The 14367-nt window shown below is 47.3% G+C and overlaps 1 protein-coding gene across 1 annotated transcript in view; it reads left to right on the forward strand.

Moving 5' to 3' along the window:
- LOC121275854 (collagen alpha-3(VI) chain-like) overlaps positions 1-14367 on the forward strand; it is a 143638-nt gene that overhangs the window by 62600 nt on the left and 66671 nt on the right. Inside the window, exons 13-14 of the mRNA XM_041183580.1 lie at positions 7215-7277; positions 12420-12485. Of these exons, the coding sequence (XP_041039514.1) occupies positions 7215-7277; positions 12420-12485 (129 nt within the window). The remainder of the gene's footprint in view (positions 1-7214; positions 7278-12419; positions 12486-14367) is intronic.

The following is a 14367-nucleotide window of genomic DNA, read 5'->3' on the forward strand; positions in this document are numbered from 1 at the left end:
CCCTGCCAATAGTAGTAAAGGTAACTATGACCTTGAATTTCTTTGCCGCTGGACTCTTTCAAGAGTCAGTTACAGGCTTCTGCGGCATCTCATAGGCAGCTGCACATTGGTGATCACTCAGCTGACGATTGCCCTCTTCGTCAAGGCTTGACAACGTATCAGATTCATAGCCAATGAGGCATCGCAGGTTCAGAGAGCTCTGGGTTTCACTACCATGGCTAGATTCCTCCATGTGCAGGAGATAGTCAACTACACCCATATGCCATCAAGGCACCCACTGACTGGCCAGTGAGATCCTTCAAAAAGAAGGGCTTCCACTTTCTCAGTGCCCAGCTGGTTTCTGACCACATTGAGAGCTTATCCACATGTGCGCTCATGATCCTGGCAGCTGCCATGACTCCTTCATCTTCTGCCAGTCCTGGCTGTCTCAGACCTTCACTCCACCACCCACCCTGCATCCTCAACCCCACCCCCACCAAAACCTGTGACTAGATTCTAGGGGACAAAGGTTATCTTTTAAACAGGTGGCTACTGACCCTTCTACAGAAGTCCCAGACAGAGGCATGGAGGCGGTACAATGTCACCTGCTCAGCAAAATAACAATTGAATAGGCCATCAGGCTTTTGAAGATACAGTTCTGGTACTTGGACCTGGTTGGGTGGTGCCCTCCAATACCCTCCTGCAAGGTTTTCAGTCATTGTGATGGTCTGCTTGGCTCTCCATAAAAGGTCCATCTAGATAGGTATGGATTTTGAGGATGGTTGGCCCTGGAAGTGGTCAGCTCATCAGTGGAGGAGCAGATGGGAAGAGAGGAGGGGGAATTGGGGGCAAAGGGAGATGAGACTGAACAGGGAAGTGCTCCTGCTGTATGACAAGGTGGCCTCCTACTGTCACCCTTTAGGAAGAGGGCCTGCCACCTCTTCTTCCAGTATTAGATCCACGTCGGTATTGATGAGGTGAGAGTTTTTTCTGCCCTGGGTGCCAGGGCTCCAGCTCCCTTGTGACATCTCGCTTCCCCGTGGTGCAGTGGCACAAACTGCAGAATTCTCCCTCAGGACAATCAATAGCCCCAGTGATGGTTGCCGTGGGTGTCTAAATGAATCCCACATTTGATCTGACCCACCTCCATTCCTGCGCCCACTGGCTCTGATTGGACAGGTAACCTATCTCCATAACAATTAAGGGCTCGGCCCTGCAAAAATCTGAACTCCCGTCAGTTTTCCACTGGAGGCAGATTTCTGACACAAAAGCAGACCTGGATCCTGTTTCCCATCTCCATGGAGAAAATCCAGCCCCCATTGTTAACTTACATTAACAGTTGCTGAAAGGTGAAGTTTATTTGCACTTAACATTTCACTGTAGGGCATTAATAAACAAGGAGCCAAAGCAGTACAGTACAAATTGGAAGAAATGATGGTTACATTGCTCAGTGCTCTAGTCAGAGCACATCTTGAGCACTGTGCCCAATTCTACTCCTCCAGACACAAGGCAGACATTCAGGTTCTGGAAGCCGATGAAACTGAAATCAGAGGGCTAAAGTATGAGAAAAGATTGGGAAAACTTAGGCTATGAAATGAAACTGAGATCTTACCTCATAGAATTTTATATATACAATTTATATGTGAGAGCAAGTTAAATCAATTGGAATAAAAACTCAAGACTTACTCCTTCACACAGAATGGCCAAGGCACAGGGCGGAATTTAGTGCCCTCCCCCGTGGCGAGGTTGGAGGTGGGTTGGGCATCTAATTGGGCTAGAGGGTGGGGATGGGCACCCCAATGCCTTCCCATCTTCGTCCCGGTTAAGTGTGAGGTGGGAAGGCTCAAGGGCGGCCTTCCCACCACAATGCCAATTGAGACCCTTACATAAGCAACTAATGCCCACTTAAGGGTCTCATCCTACCACTGCTGGTGTAAGCAGTGGGTAGGGCAGTCGCCATGCGGGGTTGTCTGGCATTCAATGCCCGATTGAGGGACTTGCATCGGGAAGAGGAAGACCCTGCTGAGAGATGCCCACCTGTCCTTTCTACCAACCTGGCCCCCCCACAAGCCCAGCAATCACCTCCTAGTGTCCCCCATTCCTGCTCTCACTCATCTCTGGTCTGTGTCCCAGACGACAGATGGCTCCAAACGCAAAGACGATGGCAACTCCCAAATTTAGTGATGCTTCTCTGGAATGCAATGGAAGGCCGCCGCAATGTCCTCTACACCCCCACTCTGGTCACAGGGCATCCACCAGAGTCACCAATCCAGCCTGGGAGGTGGTGGCAGTGATGGTGAGCACCAATGGAGCACAGAGGAGGTCAGCCATCCAGTGCAGGAAAAGGACAAATGCTCTCATCCGTTCCACCAGGGTAATTCAACCATATCATCACTCTCAACTCACACACTCACAAACCCATCACACATCCACAGAGATCTCACATCTCAAGGGACAACACCACTAACTCTCACACACACCCTCAGATCTCCATCAAACTCATGTTCTTCTGGAGCTTGAGTCATCATCCTGTCGATGGCAATGCTCAACACACAAACATTCCACGCAGTGCCATGCATTCTGCTCACACTTCATCAGTTTCCATGCAGGAGAATCTGGCTCACAACAGCAGGGAGAGGTCCCACACCTGGGGTGGAGTGGCCCATATGAGGACCCTCACTCACTTTGAGGAACGTGTCATCATGCTGACTGATGAGGACGTGGACCGTGCACACGGCAACAGTGAGGTCAGCAGCGAACACCCGCATGAGGATCCTACATCACATCATCCCTCTCTCAAAGCAACTGTGAGTGCTCTCTCTCCTGCTTTGGACTCTGCTGCCATGCATTATTTATCTCTACGTTGGTTCACAAGGAGCTCTGCCAAGTGATCGACACCCTCAGCCAATCAGCCTCTCAACTCCATCCAGGTCCTCACCTCCAGCCAAGAGGACGCCTCCTCATTTGAGGAGCTGGAAATAAACAGCCTGGAAGACCCATCACAGCGCTTACCCACACCCTCCACCAGCGCAGAGACACACACCTCGGTGGGACCTAGATCTGGAGCAGGCTCGGGTTCACAATCTGGTGGTCACTGCACAGACACATGTCCACAGCAGGAGGAGGCAGGTTCAGCCAAGTTCCCTGGCACTTGGAGGACTGCTGGGGAAGAGGCATCTGTGACTCAGATGACAAGCCTCTGCATTAGCCCTTTCAATTCATTGTGGAGAGTCAGCAGAAGGCAGGGAACATCATGCAGAGCTGATGGAAGCCTTCAACAGAATGGCAAGCAAATTGGAGGAGTGCATCTGCATGCTCTCTGATGAAGTAATGCCCACATGTGCATGCATGGAGGTCTCCATGGAAAGGATGTCAGATGCCATGGAGACCCTGGTCCAGCAGAATGCAGAGATGCGCGAAGACCTGCACTCCATTGTGGTAGCCATGGGTGACTTTTGCAGTGGCAACGTGAGAGGGAAATGGGACACCTCAGCGCCCCACCAGGTTCTTCTTTCCTTCAAGGAGTCATGCCAGGGCCCTCAGGCACCCGAATGGAGGAGGAGGAGCAGCTGGACACCCTAGGTTATCCACAGGAGTCTAAGAGGCTGTCCTCTATCTCCAAGTCCCCTTTGCCTGTGACCCCCTCAATCTCGTCCTCTGTCATCGCAGAGGGAGAAGCTGGCCCACAGGAGGACAGCCAAAGCCAGCTGGGACTCTCAAGGCCTAGTTCTCCAGAGGATGCACGCCAAAGTCATCAGAGGCAACAGGGCCAATCATTGCACAGGCTGTCTCCACCCCTGCTGCGGATGTCAGGGCAGCACCTAGAAGAAGTGGTAGGCCTAGAAAAGTTAAGAATTTCTGATCACAAATGGTTGCATGGGTGAACACATTTTGTCACTTTATAATTTGAAAATATATTCATTTTCACTGAATAATGTATGATAGTGTCTTTCAGCTTCATGAGTCCTCCCCCTGCAACTCCCCAACTAGAAGTGAAGGTGCATGCAGCCAGACCATGAGCGATTCTGGAGGGAGATGTGTGTGTGTGGCAGGGCCTTTCAGAGCCTCATGAAGCACTCTCTCAAGCACGTGGAGCCTCCCTCCATCACCATCATCTCACTGTCCCGAGTATTTTCAATGCTGCCTGCTAGGGCTCTCTTTCCATTGTCCATCTGAGCTGACCTGCATCTCCACCCACCCACTGATCACACTCCCATGCAGCACCTGTGCCCATCCAATAGGAGGCTCCGCTCACCTTCGATTTGAGAAAAATGGTAGCCATCACATTTCTGTTCAGCTCCCCCATCCTTTCCCCTCACCCAGTCACCGATGTCCTTTCTCCCATCACTTTGACCCCTTGGCATCGCCTTCCACCTCCCCCATCACTTACCAACCAGGACCCTTTTTCTTTCCAGGATGTCCAGTTGAATGTGCACGTTCTTTACCAACCTGAGAATCCCAACTCCATCCACATTGACCCCTCCGACCTCGTCCTTCCCACCCCTATGGTCTGTGTCTGCTTCCTAGTCCCCACCGACCACCCTAGCCCTCCCTTCTATTGCTACCATCGCACCCTCACCCAGCTCACTATGCCCCCTCCCACACACACCATTCCCTCCTACCACACCCACCCTTAGTATGCTCTGCAGGAGGCAGTCATTGACTCCACAGGCCCCTCTCTTACACGTTCACCAGGACATCCCTCCCCTTTCACTCCCTCCTCCACCCTTACTCCCTCCTCCACCCTTACTCCCTCCTCCCCTGAACTCCATACTCCCTCTGAATTCCTTCCTACCCCTGGATTCCTTCCTCTCCATGGACTCTTTCCACCCTCTAAACTCCTTCCTCCCCCGCACTCCTTCTTCCCCCAGACTCCTTCCCCTCTGGTCCTTTCTACCCCCCCAACATCCTCCCTCCTCTGAACTCCTTCCCCCACTCCAAATTCCTTCTCTTAAGTATTCCTCCTCCCTTACACCAACGTCCCCAGTTGCCATTCTCCCCCATCACCTCTCTTCCCCCATACAACACACCCAACCTGATCCCCTGCCACCTTCGCTCCTCCCCCGCAACCTCACCCCCAACACCCATTACACCTTCCTCTCCCAGTCAAACCTAGACCTCCCTTTCCACCTCTGCCACCATGCCCCCACCCCCCAACCCCGGTACACCTTCCTCTCCCACTCACAACTGGACTCTCCTCTATCCCCATCACTGTTCATCTGTAGCAGCCCCTGTCCAAGGCCGTGATGTCCCAAAGAAGAGCTGAGACATCAATGGAGACCTCCCACCTTCTGTGAGCTGCTTCATGGCAGAACCATGTCCATGAAAATCCACCCAGCCTGCGCTGCACGAGTTCCTCCAGGGTCCAGTAACTGTAGGGCTCCAGCATTTTCTGCTCCTCGAATGTCTGCGATATGAGCAAGGCCCTGGCAGTAAGTCCTGATTTCTGCATGTCACACTTGACGTGTTCTGGGCTGACTTGGATGGTAAATTTGACGTGGGGGGGATCATTCCGTCAAGCAGGCAAGATGATGAGATGCACATGCATTGAAATTAGGTACCCAACGTTGGCCGGTGGGAAAGGCAACCTGCTGTTGAAAGGCAGAGCGGACGATCGCAAACTGATTTCACGACAGCGCAAAACTGATTTTTGGCCTTCTCACCACATTGTCCACTCATGCCCACCATGACGCCCGATGCCAATGGGGGCAGAAAATTCCGGCCAATGTCTTTGTTCATCCTTAATTTGCTGATGCTTCAGTGAAAACGGGCTGGCTCAACATCTTCAAATACTGCCAGGTATCTTTAACATCCAACTATGTTATCAGCATAGGCAGACTGTTGGGCTAGAATTTAAGTTCTCTGGGCACAACAGACACTGCAGCATTTCCTCAGCACTGAACTAGAGTGGAATATGATGGGGGGTGGGGTGGGGGGGGGGTGTTGGAAGAAGAAGTCCAGGGGACGAGGGAGTAAGGGTCTTAAAGGAGGCAAGAGACATAGAGAGGCAAAGAGGTTTATGGAGGGACTTCCAGCGCTTAGGCCCTTGACCTTGAAAATATGGCTGCCAATGTGAGAGTAAGGCTAGGGGAACTTTGGAGGAAATTTGGCCTGTGAGATAGGGGAAGAAAGGGGAGTGGCAAAGGCAGCATTCGGATGGTCTCAATCTTAGTGTCAAATAAGTTCCTGAGCTCCTCACACTCGTTAGAGGTGAGGGTGGAGGAGACAAGGAGGAGGGGCTTAAGACAGTTTGTAGTGGAGATTAAGAGCTGGAGATCATCTTAGCCTTCCAGACAGAGTTGGCAGACGAGAGCAGGTCCCGATTGCTCTTTATGTGGTCTAGCCAGAGTGGTGAATGTTTAAACCAGTTGTCCATCATATCCATTTAAGGCTACATCCCATGGATTTAACGGAACATGGGTGAGGGCCATACCAGGAGGAATGGCCAGGGTGAGAGAGAGTAGTGGTTTTCTTGGGGATGGGGACATTGAAGGTGGAGATGAGGATGTCATTGAATAGTTTGGTAGTTGCAAAAATGTCATGGTAATTGAATGGCCAAAAGCTAGAGCTTTGGGATTTTGAAGAAATTAAGATTGGGAAGAGTGAGGGGGATGCAATAGAGAGCGATATCATTAAGTAGTCATAAATGGTCTTATCTGTGATTGACACAATGGGAATAACAAGGCCATGGGGGATGGCAAAGTCAAGGTGCTGGCTGTGAATATAGGTTGGGCAATTTATATAGATGGAGAGATTAAAGCCCAGAAGGAAAATCAGTTCAGACCAGTAATCTTATTTCCCAGTTTTTACTGGTGTTCCAATTTAAGAAATACAAGACCAGTTCAGACCAGTATTCTTATTTCCCAGTTTTTACTGTTTTTTCATCCTGGTAAGAGGGTTGGAGGCAGCGAATTCAGAGGAGAGAGAACATGAATTGAAATGATGGGTTGAAAACAACAAGGATGAGAGTTTGCTTGGTGCAGAGGCTGAGGGTGGAAAGCAGTGAAGGTGGCTGGGATTTTCTAACCCCGCTGTGGCAGGATGTGCCATGGGTGATGCGATGGGCCAGCCAAAAGTCCAGTGACTTTCGGTGGGACCAGAAGATCCTGGCAGCGGAAGGGGCCAGAAAATCCCAGCCCGTGTCTTAGTATGCAAATTTTTTAAGGCACCCGAATGGGTGCTGCAAAAATGCTCTGTAGTCCTTTCAGAACTAACAAATTGTGCATTATTTCTAGGGTAAGAAAGGCCAAAAAGGAGACCCTGGTGAGCGTGGAAAACCAGGTTTACGTGGAGACCGCGTAAGTAAAGCCACCTCGTTTATATATGGATAAAACAAAATGCTAAATTAGATGGTTATTGATTGTATTTTTTTTTAGTATCTAGGGATTTAATATTGGGTCTGGAGCTTTCGCTAGGTTGGGCTTACTTTGCAGTGTAATTTTCCCAAAATCGGCAAATAGAGATTAAGGAATTTCAAGCACGAATTACATCCAATGCAAATTCAGTTTCTCAGGCTTTTGTGTTAGTTTAAAATTCACCACATAAAAGCTGACCCCTTCCACCAAACTGACCTCAACCCCAGATCAAATTAATCGCTATGGTGAATTTCTGCTAATTGTGTGTGCCCTTTTGTGAGGCTTGTAAAATTAAGCAACTTTTTTGTGCAAGGACACTAATTGGGCCGCCTTTTAAAAATTACAAAATATTTAATTTACTAAGTGACTAGTATACAGCAAATGAAACCAGTAAATGGTTCTGTATATAGTTTTTTGAAAGCAATTTTCAATTATTTAGAATTGGGTTACTCACATGTGGTGGACTGGACATTCTTATTAAAAATATTTTTTTCTTGTGATAAGCCCATTTTTTAATAAAACTCTGCCAGGTTTCTACTCTTAATTATATCAAGGAATATCTTTTAATATAAACTTTAAAAAAACACGCATTTCTCCAATGCTGCTGGATTGTGCCGGTTCATAGAAGATTTTATGTTAAGCAATATACATCTGAGATGAGTACTTGCACTAGAGAGGGTACAGAGATTTGCAAGGATATTTAGATATGAGGAAAGATTGGATGAGCTAGGGTTGTTTCTTTGGAAAAGAGAAAGCTGAGGGGAGACCTCATTAAAGTGTATAAAATTATGAGCACTCCAGACAGAGTGTATTCCTTTTGGTTGTCTTGTCTTTAATCTGACCTCTTTCTGAGGATTGGCCGCACTATGAACAATATTTGCCCACTGGCTTCTATTCCCCGCTGCCCTCGCTGCCTGTCCCATAAAGAGGCCAGTCCACGTTCTGATATTATACATCCATGCCATCTTGGGTCTTCTTGGGCACATTTTCCAGGTGTTTTGCCTTGCATCACCTCTATTGTAAAACACTCCCCTCCTGTTCACATCAAGTGTGCGAGATACATGAGCTTCCCTGATATCATAACCTCAAACAAGTTCCGCATAACACCAGCTTTCTTGTGCACCCACTCATTTGTCCACTTGGCTGTCCATGACATGCATAATATCTGTCTGAGTGCTTTCATTTCCAATGCTCTTATTTGACCCTCATCACTCTTCTTGATGGTCCAGCTTTCACAGCCATGCGTTGTCACTGGCCACGCGATGGCTTTCAGAAGACAAATTTTCATTGCAATCGGGATGCTGTGGCTACTGCTGATGTATTGACGTGTCTATTACCAGGGAACATTGGTACAGAGTAACAGGTAAGAAGTTTAGAGGAGATTTGAAGGGGAATTCTTTCCACCCAGGGGGTGGTCAGGACCTGGAACTCACTCAGGTGAAGGCAGAAACCCTCACAACATTTAAAAAGTACTTGGATATGCACTTGAAGTACCGTAACCTACAAGGCTCCTGACCAAGAGCCAAGGATTAAGCTGGACAGCTACTTATCAGCTGGTGTGGACACAATGGGCAGAATGGCCTCCTTCCATGCAGTAAATTTCTGCTTCTATGCTTCAGAAAATTAAATTTTGGAAGCAAGTGCAATTTTGATAGCAATTTGAGCCCAGATTAACAATTGCACTCAAAGGGGTAAGTCTTGGCTCTCATCAATACTGGTTTTGTTTGTTTGTAACTTCCCCAAGAGAATAGTGTGAAAGAGTGTTGGGCTTCCTAGGCTGATTCATAGTCTGAAGGCCTCAACATCAACAACAGAATCACAGAAAAATACCACAGCTGCTGGACTTGAAATAAGAACAGCAAGTACAGGGAACGCTCAGGATTCTGTGGAGAGAGAAAAACAGAGAAACACAAGGCAATCGTCTTTCATCGGAACCAGTTTATAAGCAAATACACAGCAAGTACACAGCCAGAGGTAAAGGAACGTCGTTTAGGCATTTTCCAACCTTCAGGCCTCGTGAGCTCAATAATTTCAGATCATAAAAACGTTTTCTCGGACAGCAGATGCTGTTAATGTTTCTACTGTAATCACTTACATTTTCCCTGGACCCATCTTTTATTTCTTTATCGTCCAATTATCATCCCTTTTTTTTGTCTTGCACCATTGTCCTATTCATCATTTATCATTCCTACCCTTCACCCAGTCCTTTTGGATGTTTCCTTCTCTCTCCCCCATTTTCACCTGGCTCTGTACTTTCCTGTAAACTCCATTGGGTAGGATTTTTCGGGTTTTCCCCACCCACCAGCCGAAGAGTTGGCAGGAAATGCATCCCCGCCAATCACGGCAGCCCCACAGCCATTTAATGCACTGAGGAACATTAATTGGCAGGAGACGGGACTTCCGCCTCTCACTTGGGCAGATGTCCCACCTTAGAGAGCTGAGATAGGCAGCACTGGCCAAGACTGAGACTACAAGCGGTCCTGGAGTCCGGGAACAGTAAGCATGAGAGGCCACATGGTAAGTAGGGGAGTTGAGGCTTGGGGGAGATGGGTAGAGGGGGGATGGGGGTCTTGATGGAGAGGCTAAATGGGGAGCGAGCACCCATGGCAGAAGACCTGGGGTGGAGGGAGGGGGCACCCAATGTGGGAAAGGGGGCCCTTGAGGAGGGTAACCCACCCCCCCCACCTTCCTGGCCAAGACCTGAGCAGAATGACCTGTCAGGCGTTCCCCTGCCCATGAACTCCTCCTGCCAGCCCCAAAACTGAGAAGCGGCCCTTAAGGGCCTTAATTGGACTGAGGGCAGGTGGGCTGCCTTAGGTCTCTTCCAGCACCTCCCCCTGCTCAAATACCACCCCTCCACCCTACCCCATAAAATTGAGGAAAGATTGGGGATGGGCAAACCTACTGGTGGGAGATTGTAAAATTCTGCCTTTCAAGTTTTGATGAAAGGTCATTGAGCTGAAACGTTGGGCTGGATTTCCATTACGAGGTGGATGTGCATTTTGAAACAGATGTGCCAAAAAATCATGGCGCCAAGCCGCAAGCTGGTTTCCTGATACGATCCCATTTCCCAGTGATTTTGGTGAAGCGTCTTCTCTGAAAGTGTGTTACCAATTGTAACAGTTAACCAGCCACTTGAGAGCTCATTGCAGAGCTGATTTAGATTTGCAAGGTGAAGCCCGGGGCACACACACTGGGTCAGCAGTATGCCCAAGGAGGTGAGGTGATTGCACAGTGGGGAGCCATTCAGAGAAGGAGGAGCCACATTCCTGATGCTACATAAATGGTGGACTAAGCAGAGAGGAGCTCATGCATTGGCACAGAGTGGCCATTGCATAAGCAGAGCTTGCAGGATGTTTCAGACGGAGGCACTGGGGCAATTGCTAGGGTGTGCTCCTGCAGGGGTCGGTGGGGCACAGCACAGGAGTCCAGGCAGTCATACCCTTGCAGCTGGTGGGCAAGTGATGTCATCCCTGGATCAGGGGCTCAGCTACTCTGAGGTGGCAACGAGTAGTGATGAGGGGCAGCTATGCCAGCAACACTTGGTGCAGAGGCACACAGAGATAATGCCTGGGGGGACAGGGAGAGCACAAAACCACTATGCTTACCATGTACCACCAAAGACGCAGCTTCCTGGCCATGTTGAAACAGCAGTGACCATGGAGGCTGCAACAATCAAGGCAGGTGGTTGCTGATTTGTGTGCCCCAGTGAAGGAGGACCTCAAGCCTCACCAGTCATGTCAGTAGCTGTAAAAGTGACAGCGACCTTGAAATTCTTTGCTTCTGGGTCATTTCAAGGGGCAGCAGCAGGCCAGAGTGGCATATCACAGTTGGCTGACCTTCACAGCATCAAGCTGGTGAGGGGTACCTTGTAGGAGAGGGCATCAGAGTGCATTGAGTTTAAGACTGATGGGACAACTCAGGCCCAAAGGGCTTTTGGCTTTTCTTCCATGTCTGGATTCCCTTAGGTGCAGGGTGTGATTGACTGCATCTATGTTCCGTCAAGGCCCTGGCAGAGCAACCAAAGCATTTATCACCAAGACGGGGCTCCACTCCCTCTAACATGCAGCTGATGTGTGACCACAAGTGTCTTCTCCAGGTGTGCGCACAGTTTCCTGGCCATTGCCATGACGCCTTCATCCTGAGGCAATCACAGGTGCTGCAGCTGTTTGTGCCACCAGACAGACTACGCTGGTGGTAGCAACAAAGACTATCCACTGCTAGGGAACAAAGACTATCCACTGAAGAAATGGCTGCTGCCACCTGTGTGCAACCCTACAACAGAGGATCAGAGTCACTGCAACTACCACCATCTCAGAACCAGGACTTCCATTGAGAAGGCTATTGGACTCCTGAAGAAGCAATTCTGGTGCCTTCACTGATCAGTACTGGAGGAAAGGGGGTGGAGGTAGTGTCCTCCAGTACACTCCCTAAAATGTTTCTCACATGGTAGTGGAATGCTATGCTCTGCACAATATGGTCTTCCAGAGTGGTGGGGACCTTGAGGAGTGAGATGTGAAGGAGAGACACAGGTCTTTGAAGGAGGAGGAGGAAGAAGAAGACATGTTGGACCATGGTGATGCTGCACTGCAAGGTCTTCCAGATGTCTAGCTGAGGCATCAAACCATCGGCCAAGACAGCAGGGAAGCTCAGGCTGCACAGATCCAGGCATGCTGCTCCTGATGGACAGAATGTCCTGAATTGCATTTGGCTCAGCACCGCACAACTCCCACGGGAACGGCTGCATCCAAAATACCTGCAATGCGCACATATCTGCTGTTTCCCTGCAATGCCTGGATGACATGTGGAACTGGCCAAACAGCGTCCCCAAACACCCACCTTTGCATCGCACATCAACTTCATCATGCTGTTGCCTTAATGCCTTCACAATGTCCCTAAGACTTCACATCCTGCCTGTTCACACGATAGGTAGCTTTGTTACAGTATGCACAGAGTTGGTTTGAATAAGTTCCTAAAAATACTGTTTTCATCAAATTTCAATCCTTCACCACAGGATACTTGCAAAAAACTCTGTTACTTGGCTTTGTTGAATTTTATTGGATTTGTGTTTTTCATTTTATTTAGGGTGAATTTGGCATCAAGAGCAATATTACAGGTCGAAAAGGTGAAAGAGGAGACATAGGACAGTTGGTATGCTATATTCAACTTTAAATATGTACTTTTTTCCTCGTTTTTTTGTACCAGCTTAGCTGAAAAAATAATATTTTCTGAATGATACAGGCCGCTATTAATGCACAAACCAGCCAGCAACTGTACTGAGGAGGCTTAGCCAGTCGCCAGCTGATCTGTGCCCCTCTTCTATCACACAAATGGCATCTTGTACCTAACTCCAATGTTTAGTCCAATGCTTACCCAAAAGCCTCCACACAGGCCACACGCAAGTCAGCCCCAATAAACCACTGTGCATGTATGGTTATGCAAAAATTTTAACCACACATTTAAACACATCTGTTGAGCACGACAGATTAAAGTTTAGAGGGTACGTTGCTTAACGTCCTGTGATATTCAAGTTGTCATTGCATTTCACATTACTTGCTCATTAAACTCACCATCAAAAATTAAGTCCGGCAATTAGCAGTGTAAGTAACCTTTTAATGACATGATCATTGTTAACTGCTGCCACTCAACCTCTCTTGCCCAGAAAGTGAACAATTAAAGTGTGGAGTTTCATTCATTCAGGTTGTGAATAGTTTTAAGATATTTAAAAATATCAAATATTAAGGTTATTTTCCCTCTTTATTATTCCTTTATTCTCTCTCTGAAATCAATTTTACTTTCTCTTCCTTTATTTCTCATTCTATACCTGATTTGGCGATGAATTTAACTACTCTAATTCACCATCCCTCTCAGCACTCCCTTTGTTTATTTCTCAGTCCTTTATTCTCATTTGTTAAGGAGATAAAGGCCCAGAATTTACTATAGCCAGTGAATAGACTTGTCCCTGTCCATTTAATTTCTATGAAATATTGGATTAAGAGAGAGAAAGGAAAAGAAAAAAAAATAAATCCCCAAGAGCAATTAAAGTCTAAATGACTGAAACTCCACACTTGCAGAAATAAATATTCAGTGCCAGCGAAGTTGTTTGGCTATAATTAAGACATACATGATGCAAAAATCACATTTGGATTGAAATGGACAAGCTCTAACTATCTGTGATGACTTTAATCTGTATTTACAATATAAATTCAGGCATTAAATGGCATTCAATGCATTTGAACGGTAAGGCAGAATGTTTTCACACAGTTTGTGGAGGAGTAGGTACATCTTTTGTAACAACGTATGCATTTTCAGGTTTAACTGCACAAATGCATTCAGCTGAAGTTGCTGCCCAGTTTGTACATAAATAATAGTAATGGCCATTAGCCTTACTGTTATTTTTGCAGTTAATAAATTCTGGTCCATATTGTTTGTCCCATTGTTCACTGAGGGTCCAGCTGTCATGTGGTCCCTGCTGCACCATTAGCAGCTCACATTTTCAACCACTTTGTGGCCAAAGATTTTTAAAATGTAAATATGCTTTAACAAGTCTAACTGAAGGGGTATGCTGTGAGTTGCCCTGTTCCAACAAAATATGGCCCAATATTGTATTACAGAAATGTTTACATAAGCTTTGGAAACTTTAATCTTCCTTCATACTATGCTATCGCTATACATACAGTTAATGTACATGGGTAATAGCTTTGATTTGGGGCTTAAATGGTTAACTAAGAACTATTAAACCCTGCTCATAAGCAAGATTGCATGCAATCATGAAAAAATAAAGCAGGTTTTAATTGAAAATTTACCAGTGAAGTTCTCTAGGAGTGAGATCATTGTGATGGTCTACCAATTTTTGCTGAATATCCTCTATCTTCCTTTCAAATGTTTTTTGGCATCCCATACAATTACATTGAGTACTTAAACAATCCCTAGCGCAATGTGAGGCCTCTTTCAACATTCTTCCATTTGTCCATTTAAGGAAGCATTAAATTTAAAAACAATTGTTATGCTTTTACATCCAGAAATAGGCTAA

This window comes from Carcharodon carcharias, chromosome 3 (assembly GCF_017639515.1).
Source record: "Carcharodon carcharias isolate sCarCar2 chromosome 3, sCarCar2.pri, whole genome shotgun sequence".
In the NCBI taxonomy this organism is placed as follows: domain Eukaryota; kingdom Metazoa; phylum Chordata; class Chondrichthyes; order Lamniformes; family Lamnidae; genus Carcharodon; species Carcharodon carcharias.